Source organism: Pantherophis guttatus, chromosome 8, assembly GCF_059756535.1.
Source record: "Pantherophis guttatus breed Tessera chromosome 8, ASM5975653v1, whole genome shotgun sequence".
NCBI classification, from domain to species: domain Eukaryota; kingdom Metazoa; phylum Chordata; class Lepidosauria; order Squamata; family Colubridae; genus Pantherophis; species Pantherophis guttatus.
Genome location: NC_142070.1, coordinates 2,062,875 through 2,082,300, shown reverse-complemented (window position 1 = coordinate 2,082,300; position 19,426 = coordinate 2,062,875). Strand labels below are relative to the sequence as shown.

Sequence of the window (19,426 nt, the reverse complement as noted above, 5' to 3'; positions counted from 1 at the left end):
CCACGCCCACTCACTCACATTACCCCCACCCCCACCACCAAGCCACGCCCACAGAACCGGTAGTAACAAATTTTACATTTCACCCCTGCTCCCCACCCTATTGAAAAGCCCACCCGTGTGATTAAATCTCTTTGGTCAAGTTAAGCCCACTTTGGCACCTCGAGCTTTAATTACCGACCGTTCAGGATTTGAGGTTTGTCTCACGCTGGTCGGCTTTGAATTTGAGGGGGGAGGCAAGTCCCATATTTCCCCCCCCCACTCTGGGGTTAAGGACCCCATTATTATTATTTTTCCCAGAATCTGCCCTCTGCCGAGTTGCGGGTTTTTTCTTTTCTTCCCGTTTGCACACCGGAAATCCACACCTCTCCTTTATTTCATGTGTACCAACTTTTGGCCACTTGAAGACACGTGGACTTCAACTCCCAGAATTCCCCAGCCAGCCATGCTGTCTTCAAGTGGTCTGTATGGGAAATCCCTGCTTCATTTAGCCAGAAAGCAAGACCCCAGCCTGGGACGGCTCTTTTGCAACACAACTACCACAACACGCAATGGGCAGAAGAGGATACCGAGGAATTCATGCCTGCCCTGTGCTTTGTGACCTCACTGGGCTGGGTCACTCCTGGGAGGATCTTTCGCTGGGACGCTGAGTTACCTGCCCGCCCTATGGACTTGCCCAGATGCCACCCATTGCCCCCCCCCAAAATCCACGAGGAAGCCACAGGGCCGAGCTACCAGGCTGAAGTCAGCCTGTTGTGTTCAGAGAATCGAGCCGACGGGTTTCCCGAACAGAAAAAAAGGTGAACGGAGCAACGGGCTTTCCGAGCAAAACTTTGCATGGTTCGAAAAATACAGTTCTCCAGTTGACGTTCCTGAGTGAGGCTGGCAAAAAGGCAATTGACAGGGTAAGGGAAGTAGGAGGTTAGGGAATACAGGGTTTTTCGGGAGAAATGCCCGCAAGTGACGGATGAGGGTTAGGAAGGGAGGCGGGAAGGATGTCCCTGAGACTGTCCAGTTGGTCACGGATAGCGTCCGGTTTCTCCTGAATCTCGTCCACAATCTCGGCATTGCTGCCCGTTGCCGCAGGATGGCTGGCAGTTGGCATGGGCCTCTCCCGACGCCCCTCGGCACTCCGAGCAGCCGAGGGCCAAGGGGGACCGGTGTCTCTTTGCACACTGGGTAATCTCAGCTCGCTTTGGAGAGGGTGCTGCCCCACAATCCGAGCCTCTACCGATTCCCTGAATTTTTCTAGACTTTCTAGCACAGGCAGTTGGTAATTTTCTTCTGCGGTGGGGGCTCTTTCTGGGGGAGGGCTGAGCCCAGGTACAGCCCCTCATGGACACACAGCGTCTTCCTCAGCAGACCCCTGTGGCAAAAGCCCAGGCTGCTCTGTGCAACTGGACGTGCCAGGGTCCAGCAGCCTGTCATTGTTGGAGTCTTCTGTATTCTGGTGGCCGACGGATCCTCCACGCTCTGGCTGGGATGTCCCCTCTGGTCCAGCATCACTTTGCTGGACTTCCTGGGTAGCCGGGACTTGAACCGCCTGGTGGCAGAGGGGACAGGTGTCCTGCACGTAGAACCACTTGCGAAGGCAGCCTTCGTGGAAAATGTGGCCGCAGGGCATGATCACGGCGACGGTCATTTCCTGAAAAAAAGAGACAGAAAAAGAGAGGTGAGAAGAGACTCTGGGTAGATCTGAGTGTTGTGGTCTGCCGGCAGTCTGCGGAGCTGGCAGTAGAGTCGGACAGTGAGGAGTCTGGGGAGGAACATGGGCCAGTCCTGGAGTCTGGGGAAGGCCCGGACGAGGGCTCTGCGTCGGAGGCAGAGATGGGGCCAGAGCCATCTGGGAGTGATGCGCTGACTCCGGAGCCTCCAGAGTCGGACAGCAGAGAGGCAGAGGAACAGGAGGAGCCTGTTCCTAGTGCGCGCATGCGCAGAGCTGCCAGAAGGCAAGAACAGCTAAAGCAAAAGGGACAACTCGGGAATAAGGCCAGGAGATGATTGGCCCCTCCCATAAGACTTAAAAGTAGTAAAGGCTCTTGGGCTCTTTGTAGGAAAGCAACATTGCTAAATCTGTTTCCAGTCGGTGTCTCTTGTTTCTGAACTTCGTGGGGCTTTGCCATGAAAGGCCTTTGGCAGGGTGCCAAAGAAGATAAAGGTTTGTGATAAGCGGAAGGACTTTTTCTGAAGGACTTGTTTTGGAATTAATTTGGACTAAGCTAGGAATGAAGTAATTCTCAACTGTTATAATAAAATAGATTTGTTTGAGACTGATTGTGTCTTGCAATGACTAAGTGAGCCTGGGTCACAACACTGAGCTTGGAGCAGATGGATCTCGGCCACATTCAAGAATTACAAATAATTCATCTAGAATGAAGATCTTGCTATGGTGAACTTGAGGGGATACAGGTAGTCCTTGACTTACAACCCCAATGGAGCCCAACATTTCTCTGAGCTTTGTCCCATTTTACGATCCTTTCTTGCCAGTTGTTTAATTGAATACCTGCTGTTGTTAAATTAATGAAACCATTGTTAAGCAAATCTGCCTTCCCCCTTGACTGAGTTGTGCCCCATTTTACGACCTTTCTTGGCCACTGTCGTTAAGTGAATCACTGTGGCGGTTAAGTCAGTCACACGGTTGTTAAGTAATCTGGCTTTCCCCATTGACTTCACTTGTCAGAAGGCCGCCCAAGGGGATGGCGTGAGCCCCCACCGGATGCCACGACCATCATAAGTATGAGTCAGTTGCCGAGCGTCTGACTTTAAATCATGCGGGGAGGCGGCAACAGTCGTAAGTATGAAAAAGAGTCATAACTTCACTTTTTCCAGCGCCGTTGTAAATTTGAACCGTTACTGAATGAACGGTTGTTAAGTCAAGGTCTACCTGCAGATTAGGAAGCGGCAACTCTGGAACGGATTTTAAATAAATGCTGGAAATAAAAGACAAAATGGCGTTTGCGTTTGTTCGGTGGAAGGTACATTTAAGAGACCGCAGAATCCTTGGCAGACGAACAAAAGGAGGGTGGGGAATACGGAGAGTCTCGGGGAAGTCTAGGGAAATGTTGATGGGACCTCAAGAGATCATCCAGCCAACCCCCTTGCCCAGGTGTTTATGGAGATTCTCCGTCATCCAGGTCATCGTTGTCCCAAAGGTCCTTTTTTTATTTTTTATTTTTCCAAGCGGCGGCTTTCTGGTTTTTCTCTGAAGACATTTTGTTTCTCATCCAAGAAGCTCCTTCAGCTCTGAACAGTCCAGGGGTCTCCAACCTTGGCCACTTGAAGACTTGTGGACTTCAACTCCCAGAGTTCCTCAGCCAGCTTTGCTGGCTGAGGAACTCTGGGAGTTGAAGTCCACAAGTCTTCAAGTGGCCAAGGTTGGAGACCCCTGGACTAGATGGTGGGGAATGGAAGGATTTATACTCCTTGCAGACATCTGCTCTGAGCCGAAGAAGCTCCTTGGATGAGAAGCGAAACGCCTTCAGAGAAAAACCAGAAAGTCCAGTGGCCTCTTGGGGGAAACCCCCCCCCCCACACCTTTGAGACCCCTTCCCCAGGGTTTAAAACAGGGGTGTCAAACTCAAGGCCTGGGGGGGGGCACATCTGGCCCATGAGGTGTTTAGATTTGGCCCACCCTGGAAACGGCGAAGGACTGGCCTGCGGTGTCTCTGCCAGCGAAAACGGAGCTCGGGAGGGCCCTCCGGAGCTCCGTTTTCGCTGGCAGAACGTTGCAGGAGGCTGTTGCAGCCGAAAACGGAGCTCGGGAGCCCGTTTTCGTTGGTAGACCACTGGGGCCACCAGTGACGTCGAGCTGGCCACACCAACCCTTACCATGCCCCCCTACAAGGTCAAACACAAACGAAGTCGAGTTTGACACCCCTGGATTAAAACATCCTCAAGCTAGTTTGTCCTTTGGATGCATTATATTACAAAGCCCATCCTTGCCCCTGTGGTCTCCCAGTGGGGGAGACATGGGGAGGAGGTGACTCACCTGGAAGCAGATGGCACACAAGTCGTTGTGATCCTCCAGCTGCCTGCTGGTGGCCCTGGGTAGCAAGCCGATCTTCTTGGCCGCCTCCCAACGGAGCGAGAAGCTCTTCCAGCCGGATTGGGCCCTCAGCCAGACGTTGAAGTAGCAGTGGACGATGATGACCGAGGCCCCCACCCACGTCCACTCTCCCACGATGGACCCCCAGGTGCCGTACGTCACCACGCACAGGGCCACCAGGAACTCCAGCACCCGGCTGACGGCTTGGACGCAGTAAAGGATCTCGTCCATCTTCTCCACGGGGGTCTTCTGGAGGAGCTCGGCCACGAAGAGGCCGTAGACGAAGAGGGTCCCCGTCACCTACGAGGGGCGAGGAAGTGAGTGTTCTGTCCCCAACCACACGCACACACACCAACAGACGTTCAAGAATTAAAGACCAAACCAGCCGGCAAAATCCTTTTCCTTATGATAACAGAACTTGGCTACAACCTAGTGGCTGCCTGCCAAGAGTTTATTATTTACAAAGAGGAGAGATAACTTCTCCCCACTCCTGGTACATCAAAAGAAACAGCTCAATAATTACGGAGTCACTCAAGTCCAGAGATAATCCAGCAAAGTCTATAGCCAAAAGTCCGGCAATGCAGAATGGCGTGGAAGCTTTCAGCTTTGTTCGTCACAAGGTTTGACTGGCCACCACGCTCCCTTTTATACCCTGTGGGGTGTGGTCCAGTGACTCAGCCTAATCTCGGGCACGCCTTTTCTTCTGTTGCGCGCGCTTATCTCTGCGACGCTGGCATGGATCCAGCCAAGACTCATTACCCTCATCACTGTCCATCTGTGGCTGCGTGGACGTGCTTGGCCCCGGCCCTATCTCTTGCCCTTCGGCGGACACCGAAGTCATTGCCAGAGAGGAGGGTCCTGGAGAGGGAGGCATGCCAACTCCTCTCCTTCACTCTCGGAGTCCTCTCCTGCCGATGACACAGGCTCAGGTAACGGAGCCACAACAGTGAGGTCGGCTCCCACCCTCCTCCTGACGACTTGGGGGGAGGCTGTGCCTGATGGGTCGTCGTGGGAGCTTCATCCCTGGAGGCTTTCAAGACGAGATTGGGCTGCCCTCTGTCAGAAATGGTGAAGGGTCTCCTTTTTGAGTTGGGGGGTTGGACTAGATGACCTACAAGGTCCCTTCCAAGTCTGTTAATGTGTAAGGGATTGGGTACCCAATGGGGGAAGCTTCTTACTGGGGTAGACTCACTTACGACCGTTTATGGAGTGACCGAAGTTACAATGGCGCTGAAAAAAAAAAAGGGACTTAGGGCCATGGTTCACACTTACGACCGTTGCAGGGCCTCCATAGTCACCTGGTGAAAATCCAGCCACTTGGCAACTGACTCCTATTTATGATGGTCGTGAGGTCTCCCCGGGGTCAGTTCATCCCCTTTTGTGATCTTCTGATGGTACAGATTGACAAGAGATGGAAGGGATCTTGGAGATTTTCTAGTCCAGTGTTTCTCAACCTTGGAAGCTTGAAGATGGGTGGACTTCAACTCCCAGAATCCCCCAGCCAGCAGCGCTGGCTAGGGGATTCTGGGAGTTAAAGTCCACCCATCTTCAAGCTACCAAGGTTGAGAAACACTGTGTTAATCTCTGCTCTTGTGGGTATTTTATTTCTGGCCAGGAAGTGCAGTGATCTTTTAGCTTTTGGATTGTCTCTTTTGAATGGTGTGTAAATGTGGTCCATCTCTATGTGCCCGTTGATGGCCGTTTTGCCTGAGTGCCGCTGGCTGGGGGATTCTGGGAGTTGAAGTCCACCCATCTTCAAGCTTCCAAGGTTGAGAAACACCGTGTTAATCTCTGCTCTTGTGGGTATTTTATTTCTGGCCAGGAAGTGCAGTGATCTTTTAGCTTTTGGATTGTCTCTTTTGAATGGTGTGTAAATGTGGTCCATCTCTATGTGCCCGTTGATGGCCATTTTGCCTGAGTGCCGCTGGCTGGGGGATTCTGGGAGTTGAAGTCCCCCCATCTTCAAACTACCAAGGTTGAGAAACACTGTGTTAATCTCTGCTCTTGTGGGTATTTTATTTCTGGCCAGGAAGTGCAGTGATCTTTTAGCTTTTGGATTGTCTCTTTTGAATGGTGTGTAAATGTGGTCCATCTCTATGTGCCCGTTGATGGCCGTTTTGTCTGAGTGCTGCTGGCTGGGGGATTCTGGGAGTTGAAGTCCACCCATCTTCAAGCTTCCAAGGTTGAGAGACACTGTTCTAGTCCAACCTCCTGCTCAAGGGTTTCTTGCTTGAGCAGGGGGTTGGACTAGAAGACCTCCAGGGTCCCTTCCATCTCTTGTCATTCATTGTTGTATAAAAGTGCAGAAGAGAAGGATTGGGGTAACACGATGGCAATGTTGCAATATTTGAGGGGCTGCCCCAAAAGAAGAGGGGGCTCCACCTATTTTCTACCTGAAGCCCCCGAAGGCAGGAGAAGAAGCAACGGATGGAAGCTCATCAAGGAGAGAAGCAACCTAGAACTAAGGAGAAAGTTCCTGACAGTGAGGACAATTAACCAGTGGAACTGCTTGCCACCAGAAGTTGGGGGTGCTCCAACACTGGAGGTTTTTAAGAAGATTGGACAGTCAACTGTCCAAAAACTCCTTTGAGCAGGGGGCTGGACTAGAAGACCTCCAAGGTCCCCTCCAGCTCTATTCTGATTCAAAGACAAAAACAACCTAAAACTAAGGAGGAATTTCCTGATAGGGAGAACAATTAGCCAGTGGAACGACTTGCCACCAGAAGTTGGGGGTGCTCCATCCCTGGACAGAAGAGACCGGACAGCCACTTCTCTGAAATGGCAGAGGGTCTCCAGCATGAGCCGGGGGCTGGACTAGAAGACCTCCAAGGTCCCCTCCAGCTCTATTCGGATGGAATTGGGAATGCCGAGCTGTACCTGCAGGGAAGTCAGCATGCAGCTGGAGACGAGGATCACCAGCCAGAAATCCGGCTGGAAGAAGTGGGCGATTTTGTAGGCCATGAATCCGGGGACCACCAAGAGAAACAGGCAGAGGGTCACCCCACGGAAGTGTTTCCAGAAATTCCTGCAAGAGGGGAAAAAAAAACGGGGTGGGTGGGTGGACCGACGGATGGGGAGACCCCCCCCCCAAAACTCAGGTCCCTCGTGAACTCTACACCCCGTTTCTCAAGCCAGGAGGGACCACGCTGGGGTTAGATGGCGTCCAAGGAGGTGGTCCTCGACTTACGACCCCAATGGAGCCCAACCTTTCCGTCGCTAAGCGAGAACGGGTCGTTGAACGGGTTTCGCCCCGTTTTACGACCTTGCTTGCCACCGTTGTTAAACCAATCCCCTGCGGTTTGTTAAGTTAGGAGCACGCTCGTTCAGCAACTTCCCCCTGGATGTCGCTGGTCGGAAAGGTCGCAACCGTCATAAGTATGAGACAGTTGCCCAGCGTCTTTGATCACATGACCACGGGGATGGTACGAAGGTCGTAAGGGTGAAAAACGGCCGTAAGTCACCTTTTTCAGGGCCGTTGTAACTTTGAACGGTCGCTAAACGAACTGTTGTATGTCGAGGACTATCTCTATTCCCAGATTCTTCTGGTTTACCCAGTTTCACACGTTGAAGTAAGTGAGATTTGAGAGATTTCATAGGAATACAGCTGGTCCTCGACTTACGACCACAACTGAGCAACATTTCTGTTGCTAAACGAGACAGTTGTTAAGTGAGCTTTACCCCCTTCAAGCACACTTTCTTACCACATTAAGTGAATTGCTGCAGTTCGTAACACAGTTGTTAAGTGAATCTGGCTCCCCCATGGATTCGTCAGGTCGCAAAAGGGGATCATCTTATCCAGGGACAGTGCCACCGTCATAAATGTGAGTCAGTTGCCAAGCATCCAAATGTCAATCACGTGACCTTGGGAAACTGCGACTGTCGTAAATGTGAGTCGCTTGCCAAGCGTCTGAATTTCGATCACGTGACCGTGGGGATGCCGCAGCGGTCATCAGCGTGAAAAACGGTCATAGTTGCTTTTCCCCCCCCGTGCCGTCGTAACTTCAAACGGTCACTAAATGAACTGTTGTAAGTCGAGGACTTACCTTTAGGTTGTCATTTTGAATAGTCACTAAGCGACTGGTCGTAAACTGAGGACCACCTGTAGATAAATACAGGTGGTCCTCGACTTACGACAGTTCGTTTAATGGCTGTTCATAGTTACAACGGCACTGGAAAAAGCAACTTAGGACCGTTTTCCACACTTATGACCGTTGCAGCATCCCAACAACTGACTCATACTTGTGACGGCTGCAGTGTCACATGATCCCCTTTTGCGACCTTCTGGCAAGCAAAACCCAAGGGGAAGCCAGACTCACTTAACAACCGGGTGACTGACTGACCAACCGCAGTGCTTTGCTCAGCAACTGTGGCAAAAATGGCATAAAGCTGACTTAACAAACGTCTCGCTTAATGATGGCGACTTTGGGCTCCATTGTGGCCATATGTCGAGGATCCCCTCTTCCGCCCTCTCCCCACCTGCGTGGAACTCCACGATGGAAAAAGCCTGCCCCCTACCCCCCCCAGAGTTGGGCGTCACACACTGTAACAACTGGTTTGCCCAGCAACCAGTTTGTCATATCGTCACCGCTACTGGCTCGGCCGAACCGGGCCGAACCGGGAGGAACCCACCACTGGCATGCGGCATCAAACACAGCGATATAAGACGGGATTGCGCCTCGGCGGGAGCAGGCCCACCCGCAGGTCGCAATTACCGGTTTGCTCAAACTGGTAGCAGCCCACCACTGCCCCCCCCCCCACCTCACCTGTTCTGCGATGCCCCCAGCCCCAGAACGACTGGCTCGGCTATTTCGGTCACAGATTGGAGAGTGGAGGTGGCCACGATGAAGAAGATGACGGTGAGCAGGTAGGTCCTCTGGAGGAGTTGAAGGTCCAGGAGGCCCGTCTGGATGGCCAGCAGCAACAGCGTCACCCCTTCCGTCACGCCCCTTGAAGGGATTTGGGTCGGGGGGGGTGAGCAGAAGGATGTGAGGAGATCCTGTAGACCCCCCCCACCAAGTCCCTGGGGGCTGCCACCTGTTTGTAGGGCTATGTTGAAAGTTCTGTGGGTGCTCTTCCAGAGAGAGAGAGGGGGAGAGAGAGAGTGGGGGAGAGAGAAAGAAGGGAGAGAGAGGGAGGGAGATACAGGAAGAGGAATAGAGGGAGAGAGCGGGAAGACAGAAGGAGAGGGAGAGAAACGGGGAGAGATATAAAGAGAGAAGAGAGGGATGGAGGAGAGAGGGAGAGAAAAAGAAGAGGGAAAGGGAGAGAAAGAAAGAGAGAGGGAGGGAGGGAGAGAAGAGAGAGAGTGGGGAGAGAGAAGAGAGAGGGAGATACAGGAAGAGGAATAGAGGGAGAGAGTGGGAAGACAGAAGGAGAGGGAGAGAAAGGGGGAGAGATATAAAGAGAGAAGAGAGGGATGGAGGAGAGAGGGAGAGAAAAAGAAGAGGGAAAGGGAGAGAAAGAGAAAGAGAGAGGGAGGGAGGGAGAGAAGAGAGAGAGCGGGGAGAGAGAAGAGAGAGGGAGATACAGGAAGAGGAATAAAGGGAGAGAGCGGGAAGACAGAAGGAGAGGGAGAGAAAGGGAGAGAAAGAGGAAGGGGGAGAGAAGGAGAGAGGGAGAGAAAGAGAGGGAGGGAGGGAGAGAAGAGAGAGGAGGAGAGGGGGGAGAGAAAGAAGAGAGGGAGAGAGATACAGGAAGAGGAATAGAGGGAGAGCGGGAAGACAGAAGGAGAGGGAGAGAAAGGGGGAGAAAAGGAGAGAAGGAAAGGGAAAGGGAGAGAAAGAAAGAGGGAGGGAGGGAGAGAAGGGAGAGAAAGAAAAGAGGGAGAGGGAGATACAGGAAGAGGAATAGAGGGAGAGAGTGGGAAGACAGAAGGAGAGGGAGAGAAATGGGGAGAGATATAAAGAGAGAAGAGAGGGATGGGGGAGCGAGGGAGAGAAAAAGAAGAGGGAAAGGGAGAGAAAGAGAGAGGGAGGGAGGGAGAGAAGAGAGAAGGAGAGGGGGAGAGAGAAAGAAGAGAGGGAGATACAGGAAGAGGAATAAAGGAGAGAGAGCGGGAAGACAGGAGAGGGAGAGAAAGGGAGAGAAAGAGGAAGGGAGAGAGGAGAGAGGGAAAGAGAAAGGGAAGGGAGAGAAAAAGAGAGAGGGAGGGAGAGAAGAGAGAAGGAGAGGGGGGAGAGAAAGAAGAGAGGGAGAGAGAGATACAGGAAGAGGAACAGAGGGAGAGAGCGGGAAGACAGAAGGAGAGGGAGAGAAAGGGAGAGAAAAGGAGAGAGGGAAAGGAAAAGGGAGAGAAAGAGAGAGGGAGGGAGGGAGAGAAGAGAGAAGGAGAGGGGAGAGAAAGAAGAGAGGGAGAGAGAGATACAGGAAGAGGAACAGAGGGAGAGAGCGGGAAGACGGAAGGAGAGGGAGAGAAAGGGGGAGAGAAAGAGGAAGGGAGGGAGAAGAGGGAGAGATATAAAAAGAGAAGAGAGAGGGAGGGAGGGAGATGCTCTCACCTGTGGGTGACGCTGCCGTCCTGGAAGGCTCCGGAGCCGCTCAAATAGAGCCTGGCCAGCTGGAGCAATCCCAGGGCCAGGTAGGAGACGGCGAAGGTGAGTCCGATGAGCGAGTAGGGGGTGGTGCAGCATTTGGCCACGCTGGGAAGGCGGAAGACAGGACAAGCTGGGCCAGCTGCCCCAGGGCTGCCTCCTCCTCCTCCTCTTTCGGACAGCAGGCCCCCCTCCCCTCCCCCCTCCCCTCCAGGTGCAGCTCCTACCTGCTGAGGAAGACGAAGAGCCAGCCCTGTTGGGAGAGGAGGGGGCCGGAGGAGGAGGAGGAGGAGGAGGAGGAGGCCAGGGTGAAGATCTGCAGGGCGAACAGGACCAGCCAAAAGGTGGAGAAGACCAGCGGCACAGCCAGCCGCCTCCAGAGGGACCCGGCCAGGGTCACCAGATGATAGGCCTCGGGGTCCTGCAAAGAGAGACGGAGGGACCCCAGTCGGCTTTGGCAACACCCGGCAGCGTCCAAGGGGGGCTTCCTAAGGGGGTAGAGGAGGAGGAGGAGGAGGAGGAGGAGAGCAGGCCAGCCAAAGCTCAGCCAGCACAACGACCCTTCGATGCGGGCAGCTGAGAAGTAGGATGGCCTTTCGGGGGTGGGGGCACCCTGGAACTGAGGAAGGAGCAGCATGGGCTCTTGGAGGAGGAGGAGGAGGAGGAGGAGGAGGAGGGGAGGAGGAGGAGGAGGAGGAGGAGGAGGAGGAGGGGAGGAGGAGGAAGACATCTGCAGGGTCCTTGGTGCTCTCAGAGCTTGGTAGCTTCCTTGTAGACGTTTCAGGACCCAACTAGGTAACCTCATCAGTGGTAGGACTTTAGGAGAGGAGGAGGAGGAGGACTATGAGGTCCTGGGTGCTCTCTGAGCTTGGCGGTTTTCTTGCAGTCTGTCAGACTTCGATGCAATCTCAAAATAAATGAATTTCCAAACTGCCAATCTTTAAGGAAATCTTCTCTTTATTCGAGCGCAGCCACCGGATCATGACTCGATGCGGACAAGACTGACCTTTTGCCCCCTCCCAATCCCTCCCTTTCCGATCCCCAATTCTCTGCTTCTCATTGGCTATCTTCCAAGTCACTCTCCTGACTTCTTGTCTCGTCATTTCACAGGAATGTCTCCCCCCTCCCTTCATTTCCACGGTGACCGAGCTTCAAAGGGATTTAGCAGGCAAAAGTCCAGGGCTTATCTTGTAATTGCAATTGTACAATCTTCCTTTCTATGTCAGAGGTGAGACGCTGACACAGACGCAATTAGTGATAGGAGGCAGTGGGGTTAGTGGCCAGGAGGAGGAGGAGGAGGAGGAAGGAGGGCTAGCTAGGGAAGGGAAGGGAAGGGCGCGCTGAGGCCCTCCCCCCACCTGTAGGAACCCCTCCACCCTTCCTTACCTGGAAGATCTCTCGGCAGCCGGCCGCAGCTATGCGGAAAAGCCCCGTGAGGTAGGAAGCTGCCCCATAGAGGAGCTGCAAGGCCGCCAGGGCCGCCCCGCAGGAGCTGACGGTGGGCAGAGCCTGGGGAGGGAGGCAGCACAGCCGGGCGGCCAGCGGGAGGAGGGGGGCGCAGAGCAGCCCCACCTGCCGGGTCTTCAGCAGCAGAGCGCAGAGGGTGACGACCGCCACCTGGCCTGGGAAGGACGCAGAGAGTTAAGGGTCTCGGCCACGGGAAATGGGGAGGCCCTGAGTTCTAGTCTTGCCTCAGACACAAAGCCGACTGGGTGACCTTGGGCCAGTCATTCTCTCTCAGCCCTCAGAAGACGGCAATGGCAAATTGGACAATCTTCCGAAAAGATTTTGCCAAGAAAACGGCCAGGAATAGTCTTTCTTTCTTTCTCTTTCTTTCTTTCCTTCATTCCTCCCTCCCTCCCTCTCCTTCGTTTCCTTTATCTCTCCCTCCATCTCCTTCCTCTCTCCCTTTCCTTCCTCTCTTCTTCCCTCATCTCCTTCCTTCCTTTTTCTCTTTTCCTTCTTCCTTCCCTTCCTTGTCTCCTTCCTTCCTCTCTTTTTTCCCTCCGTCTCCTTCCTTCCTTTTTCCTTCCTTCCTCCGTCCCTTTTTCCTTCCTCTTCCCTTCCTCCCTTTCTCCCTCCCTCTCCTTTGTCTTTCCTCCCTCCCTCCCATTTCCTTTCTCTTTCCTCCCTTCCTCTTCCCTCCCTCCTTCCTTTCCTCCCTCCCTCTCTTCGTTTCCTTTCTCTCCCTCCATCTCCTTCCTCTCTCCGTTTCCTTCCTCCCTTCTTCCCTCATCTCCTTCCTTCCTTTTCCTCTTTTCCTTCTTCCTTCCCTTTTTTTGCTGTCTTCTTCCTTCCTCTTCCCTTCCTGCCTCTCTCCCTCTCTCCTTCGTCTTTCCTCCCTCCCTCCATTTCCTTTCTTTCCTTCCTTCTCTCCCTCCCTTCCTCTCTTTCCTCCCTCCCTTCTTCTCTCCCTCCCTTTCTCTCTCTTTCCTCCCTCCCTTTCTCCACCTCTTCCCCCCAAATTCTCTACCGCTAAAGCCACGGTCTCCCTGGGCAACGCACCCCCTCACCGGTGCCCCCGTTTCCAACCACAGGCCAACCAAGGGAGAGCATCAGGACACCCCCACCCAACAAACCATCTCCCACCGCCATTCCTCACCAGTCAGTGCCGTGGCAAAGTGCCCAAGGGCCACCGGGTCCTCATAGATGGCGCCCTGGAATCCACGCTCCACCTCATGGTCAATGTAGTCCCTGGAAGAGCAAGAGAGGGACACAAAGGAAGCCACACAAGCACAACGTTGCCTGCTCGGTTGTCTACAGAAGCCCCCCCCCCTTTCTCTACCTTGTCCACTTTAAGCTTTGTGGACTTCAACTCCCAGAATTCCCCGGTTAGCCCTCCAGATCGGGGTTCTTCAAACATGGCCACCAAAGTGGACTTCAACTCCCAGAAGTCCAAAGATTTGTGGACTTCAACTCCCAGAACTCCCCATCCAGCTGAAGTCCACAAATCTTCAAAGCGGCCATGTTTGGAGATAAAAGTGATACCTTACTGAATAAGTGTAATAAACAAATGTAATGAATGAGAGACAAATGTAAATGAATCAATAAACGCATATGTAATATATGTAATCGATGTAATGAATGAATGTAATAAATTTAACAAGCAGGGCATTTAAATCAATAAATTTGATCAATAGTTTAATAAACGAATACATTTTATAAGCCAGTGCCTTTAATTAATTAACAAATTTATTACATAAATTAAAAAAAAAAAATTGGGGGTGTTTTAAATTTTGTTTTCTGGGCCAAATTATTTAATTGTATTTTAATGGTTTTTTAACTTTTGTATTATATGTATTTTATCTTTTGGCTGTTCACCGCCCTGAGTCCTTTGGGAGTAGGGCGGTATACAAATTAATTAATTAATTAATTAAATTAATTAATTAATTAATTAATTAATTAATTAATTAATTAATTAATAAAATAAAATAAAATAAAATAATAAAATAAAATAAAATAATAAAATAAAATAAAATAAAATAATAATAATAATAATAAAGAGCCCTGCGAGGTAGGCCGGGCTAAGGTGACACAAGGTGTCTCCAGCGAGCTTCCAAAGCCGGGGGTCTCCCCACCCTTCCTCCCACGGACTTTCCTGGGGGGGGGAGGAAGCAGCCGTCTTACCAGGCTACCTGGTGGGACAGGTAGAGCAGCAGGAGGGCCAGCAGCTGAAGGTAGAGTTGCACCAGGGAGAGGAGCGGGAGAACCAAGACCATCAGGCACAGCAGGTGACCTCAGAAAAGGGGGGGGGAGGAAGGGGGCAGAAAGTTGCATTTCCGATGTTTTTCTTTTAATTCTTACTTTGATCTCCTTGCAAAGAGCCCCGAGATACTTCAGCACCCAGAATGGCCCGGAATGTACATTTCATAAGTAAATACAGGTAGTCCTCAATTTACGGCCACAATTGAGCCCGACATTTCCGTTGCTAAGCGAGACATTTGTTAAGTGAGCTTTGCCTCGTCTTACGACTTTTCTTGCTGTTAAGTGAATCCCTGCAGCTGTTACCATGAGTAAAACGGTTGTTAAGCGAATCCGGTTTTCCCCGCCGGAAAGTCACAAAAGGAGAATGATGTGACCCCGGGGGGGACGCTGCAACCGTCATAAATGTGAGTCAGTTGACAAGTGTCCGAATGTACATCGCAGACCTTGCAACGGTCATAAGGAAGGGTGAAAAAACGGTCATAAGTCACGTTTTCCCACCACGTTTTAACTCCAAATGGTCACTAAGCAACCTGTTGTAAGTCGAGGACCAGCTATACCAATGTCAGTTGGCCGGATGCAGGCCATGCAAAGTGCCCACCTCAAAATTCCTGCCTCCCTCACAAGTTGCATTCTCCCCCCCCAAATAAGGTGACTCCCCCTGCATCCTCCTCCCCCACACCCCCGGGTTTTTTCTCCGCCACAACGGTTGGCAAGGATGTTGCAAGTGGGCCACAAGGCCGCCAGCTGCCCAACAACGTTCCGACACCCCCACAGCCCCTCACCCCCCCCATCCTGGCGCTGGGACCTGCTCTTGCAACTCGCTCCCTGCCTGGACCGCTAGAGCCCCCCACCCCACTCACAAGGAGGGAGGAAGGCCCCCACCCCATTTCCCATGTGTGTGTATGTCTGTGTGAGTCCTGCCACATTTCCAAGGAGAGGGGTGTGTGTGTTAGAGAGACCCTTCCCCACTTCCCAGGGAGAGGGGTCTCTTCCTGTGTGTGTGTGTGTATATGTGTGTGTGTGTGTGACCTCACTGCTCATTGTACACACGTTGTGCACTGACAATAAAGATTTGATTGACCTGCCCCAATTCCAGGTAGAGGGGTCTCTCTGTCTGTGTGCGTGTGTATGTCTGTGTGAGTCCTGCCCCATTTATTTATTTATTTATTTATTTATTTATTTATTTATTTATTTATTTATTTATTTATTTATTTATTTATTTATTTATTTATTTATTTATTTATTTATTTATTTGTTACTTACTTACTTACTTACTTACTTACTTACTTACTTACTTACTTACTTACTTACTTACTTACTGGTTCAATTTATATGCCGCCCTTCTCCGGAGACTCAGGGCAACAGCCTTCATACTTTTGTATATACCTGCTTAGTAGGGCTTTCGCCCCCCCCCCCCACAAGTGGGGTTCTTTTTTATACAAAGTCAGCTTATTGCCCCCACAAACCGGGTCCTCATTTTACCTACCTCAGAAGGATGGAAGGCTGAGTCAACCTTGAGCCTGGTGAGATTCGAACTCGCAGTAATGGCAGGCAGCTGGTGCTACTTAACAGCACTTTAGTCCACTGCGCCACCAAGGCTCTTGGTGTGTCCATCCGTCCAAGTAGAGGTGTGTGTGTGTGTGTGTTAGAGAGACCCTGCCCCACTTCCCAGGGAGAGGGGCCTCTGCGTGTGTGTGTGTATATGTCTGTGTGAGACCTCATTACTCATTGTACACAATGTTGTGCACTGATGATAGAGATCTGATTGACCTGCCCCATTTCCAGGTAGAGCTGCCTATGTATGTGTGTGTGTGTATATATATGTGTGAGTCCTGCCCCGCTTCCCAGGTAGAGGGGTCTGTGTGTGTGTGTGTGTGTGTGTGTGTGTGTGTGTGTGTGAGTCCTGCCCCATTTTCCAGGTAGAGAGGTGTGTGTATTAGAGAGACCCTTCCCCACTTCCCAGGGAGAGAGGTCTCTCTCTGTGTGTGTATATGTGAGTCCTGCCCCATTTCCAAGTAGAAGTATATGTATGTGTGTCTGTGTGTATGAGAGTTAGGGAGACCCTGCCCCACTTAAACAATTTTAATATTTTAATATTTTTAATATCCTTAATCCTCAAAGTTTAAATTTGTTTTAAATTGATTGGGGTTTTAATCTGTCTAGGCCAAAACTATTTAATTTGATTTTATTTCTGCTTTTTAAATTTTGTATGTATGTATTTTATTGTTGGCTGTTCACCGCCCTGAGTCCTTCGGGAGTAGGGCGGTATGCAAATCAAATAAAAGTAAAGGGAGACCCTTCCCCACTTCCCAGGGAGAGGGGTCTCTCTCTCTCTCTCTGTGTATGTCTGTGTGAGTCCTGCCCCATTTCCAAGTAGAAGTGTGTGTGTGTGTATAAGAGAGAGGGGAGAGAGACCCCCATCCCACTTTCCAGGTAGAAGTAGAGGGGGGAAGTGTGTGTGTGTGTGTATGAGTGTTAGGGAGACCCTACCCCATTTCCCAGAGGTGTGTGTGTGTGTGTGTGTATAAGAGAGAGGGGAGAGAGACCCCCATCCCACATCCCATAAAGGGGGTGTGTGAGTGTGTGTTGGGGGAGGGGGAGGGGTTCCTGGGTCGAAGGCTGAGCCCCCCAACCCCCCCTCCCCTCCCCTCCCCCCACAGGCTCTGCCTCCTTTTGTGAGTTGCGCTTCTCCTTCCTGGGGGGGGGGAGGGGAGAGACCCCCCCACCTTTAATTCCTCCCCTCCCCCCCAGCGCCCCATGGGAGTTGGAGTCCCTGCCCCTCCCCCCCCTTTGGCCTCTTGGCTCTCCGCGTGGCGCCCTTTCCGCGCCCTCACCGGCGTAGCAGAGGCTCCACAGGCGGCCCCCCCGCAGCAGCGGAAGCCGCTCCGCCAGGGGGCGCCCCGTGTCGGCGAAGGCCTGCACGTCCCACCGGTAGAGCAGGTCCAGGAGGACGACGGGCGGCACCCGCAGCACCACGTTGGCCAGGCGCTCCAACCGGCGGGGCATGGCGGGGGGGGGAGGGGAGGAGAGAGAGAGAGGGGGGGGCTGGGCGGAGGAGCCCCCCCCCTCCCCGGTCCCGCCGCTTGGCGCCCAGCCCTGCGTCACAAGCCCCGCCTGAAGCCGCGGCGGCCATCTTGGATCAGGGCACGCCGGCCGTCTCCGTCGGCGCCACGTGGCGGCGCCGTTTCTGCGCGCCGCCATGTTTAGTGAGGGCAGGTGGTGGTGGTGGTGGTGGTGGGAAAAAGGTCGCTAATTCCGGCTCTGCTGCTCCTCCTCCTCCACCACCCTCGGGCGCGCCCTCTGGAGGTCATGGAAGGAAAGGCAGCTGGGTTGCCTTGCTTCAGATGGGGCCGGAAGGGACCTCGAGGTCTTCTAGTCCAGCAAAGCTGAGCTGAGGAATTCTGGGAGTTGAAGTCCACAGGTCTTAAAGTGGCCAAGGTTGGAGAGAGACCCCTGTTCTAGTCCAACCCCCTGCTCAAAGCAGGAGTGAGTTTATACCATCCTATACTATCTAGTCCCTTCTTGAAGACCTCCAGTGATGGAGCACCTAAAACTCAGATTAACAGAGTTGGAAGGGACCTTGGAGGTCATCTAGTCTAGCCCCCGTCCAAGCAGGAGACACTATATCCTTTGTGACAGATGGCAGTCCAGTTTCTTCTTGAAAGCTTCCGGGGATGAAGCTCCCACAACTTCCAAAGGCAACTTCTGTTCCATGGGTTGATCGTTCAGAACATTTCTTCTTATTTCCAGGTTGCTTCTCTCCTTGATTAGTTTCTATCTGTTGCTTCTTGTCCTGCCTTCAGGAGCTTTGGAGAATAGCTTGACTCCCTCCTCTTTGGGGCAGCCCCTGAGATATTGGAAGACTGCTCTCATGTCTCCCCTGGTCCTTCGTTTCATCAAATTAGACATACCCAGTTCCTGCAACCGTTCCTCGTATGTTTTAGCCTCCAGTCCCCTAATCCTCTTTGTTGCTCTTCTCTGCACTCTTTCTAGAGTCTCGACATCTTTTTTATAGTGTGGGGACCAAAACTGGATGCAGGACTCTAGGTGTGGTCTTACTAAGGCTTTATAGAGTGGTATTAGTACTTCCCTTGATCTTGATTGTTCCCGTCTGTTAATGCAAGTTAGGATTGCATTGGTTTATTTGGCTGCCACTGCATACTCTTGGCTCATATTTAATTGGTTGTCCACTTTAATCTTCTGACTGAAGAGAGGAAGATGGCATCTTCCTTTGTGATTTGTAGGTTCAACACAGAAACCCAGAAAAATCAAGAAATGTTAGCTAAAGATAGCAACTTCAACTCCCAGAATTCCTGAGACAGCATGGCATGCCAGAAACCGGCCCACGCAAACAAGCAGGCAGCATGCAAAATCATGCCCACTCCGGTCCACGGAAAAACCTCTGTCCACAGAACCGGTCTCTGGTGCCCCAAAGGTTGCGGGGCAGGCGCTGCTCTAAAGTACCCATTTAGCTTTAGTCTGATTGATTGATTGAAATGGAGCAAAGAATCAAACAGCAAATGGCATGACTTTAGGCAGCCAGGAGGTGGCGCCAAAGGCTTTCCTATGATAAAAGACGTAGGGCTGTGGGGGGGGGGGCATCTTCCTTTTTGGGATTTCTAGACCAGGGAAAGAAGATCTGGTGAGGGTTGGGATGCGGCTGAAATTCAGAAAACCAGTCCACGCAGTTCCTGACTTACAGCCATTTGTTTAGTGACCATTCAAAGTTACAAAGGCATTGAAAAAAGTGACTTTATGGCCGTTTTTCACACTTTACGACGGTTGCACCCTCCCCGTGTTCTTAGGAACAAAATTCAGATGCTTGGCAGCTGTCTCATATTTGCGACGATTGCAGTGTCCCAGTGGTCACTTTTGGTGACCTTATGACAAGCAAGTCAATGGGGAAGCCAGATTCGCTTAACGATTGTGTTACCAACTTAACGGCAGTGATTCAATCAATCAATCAATCAATCAATCAATCAATCAATCAATCAGGATAGAGCTGGAAGAGACCTTGGAGGTCTTCCAGTCCAACCCTCTGCTCAAGCAGGAGACTCTCTATCATTTCAGAGAAGTGGCTGTCCAGTCTCTTCTTAAAAACCTCCAAGGATGGAGCGCCCACAACTTCTGGTGGCAAGCTGTTCCACTG

At 52.0% G+C, this 19,426-nt stretch overlaps 1 protein-coding gene across 2 annotated transcripts; it reads right to left on the bottom strand.

Moving 5' to 3' along the window:
- Positions 1 to 815: 815 nt before the first annotated feature.
- LOC117658516 (RING finger protein 145-like) lies at positions 816 to 17,383 on the bottom strand. 2 transcript variants are annotated; one of them, XM_034406641.3, is made up of 10 exons: positions 17,112 to 17,383; positions 14,200 to 14,308; positions 13,175 to 13,266; positions 11,959 to 12,194; positions 10,800 to 10,993; positions 10,540 to 10,680; positions 8,806 to 8,988; positions 6,920 to 7,067; positions 3,986 to 4,342; positions 816 to 1,642 (listed from the first exon to the last, which is right to left on the bottom strand). In XM_034406641.3, exons 1-10 carry the CDS (start codon positions 17,281 to 17,283, stop codon positions 1,331 to 1,333), a joined length of 1,944 nt encoding a protein of 647 aa, XP_034262532.2. In that variant the 5' UTR covers positions 17,284 to 17,383; the 3' UTR covers positions 816 to 1,330. The 2 variants fall into 2 exon arrangements, with proteins under 2 accessions (XP_034262532.2, XP_087730921.1); XM_087874795.1 differs by lacking the exon at positions 10,540 to 10,680.
- Positions 17,384 to 19,426: the final 2,043 nt, after the last annotated feature.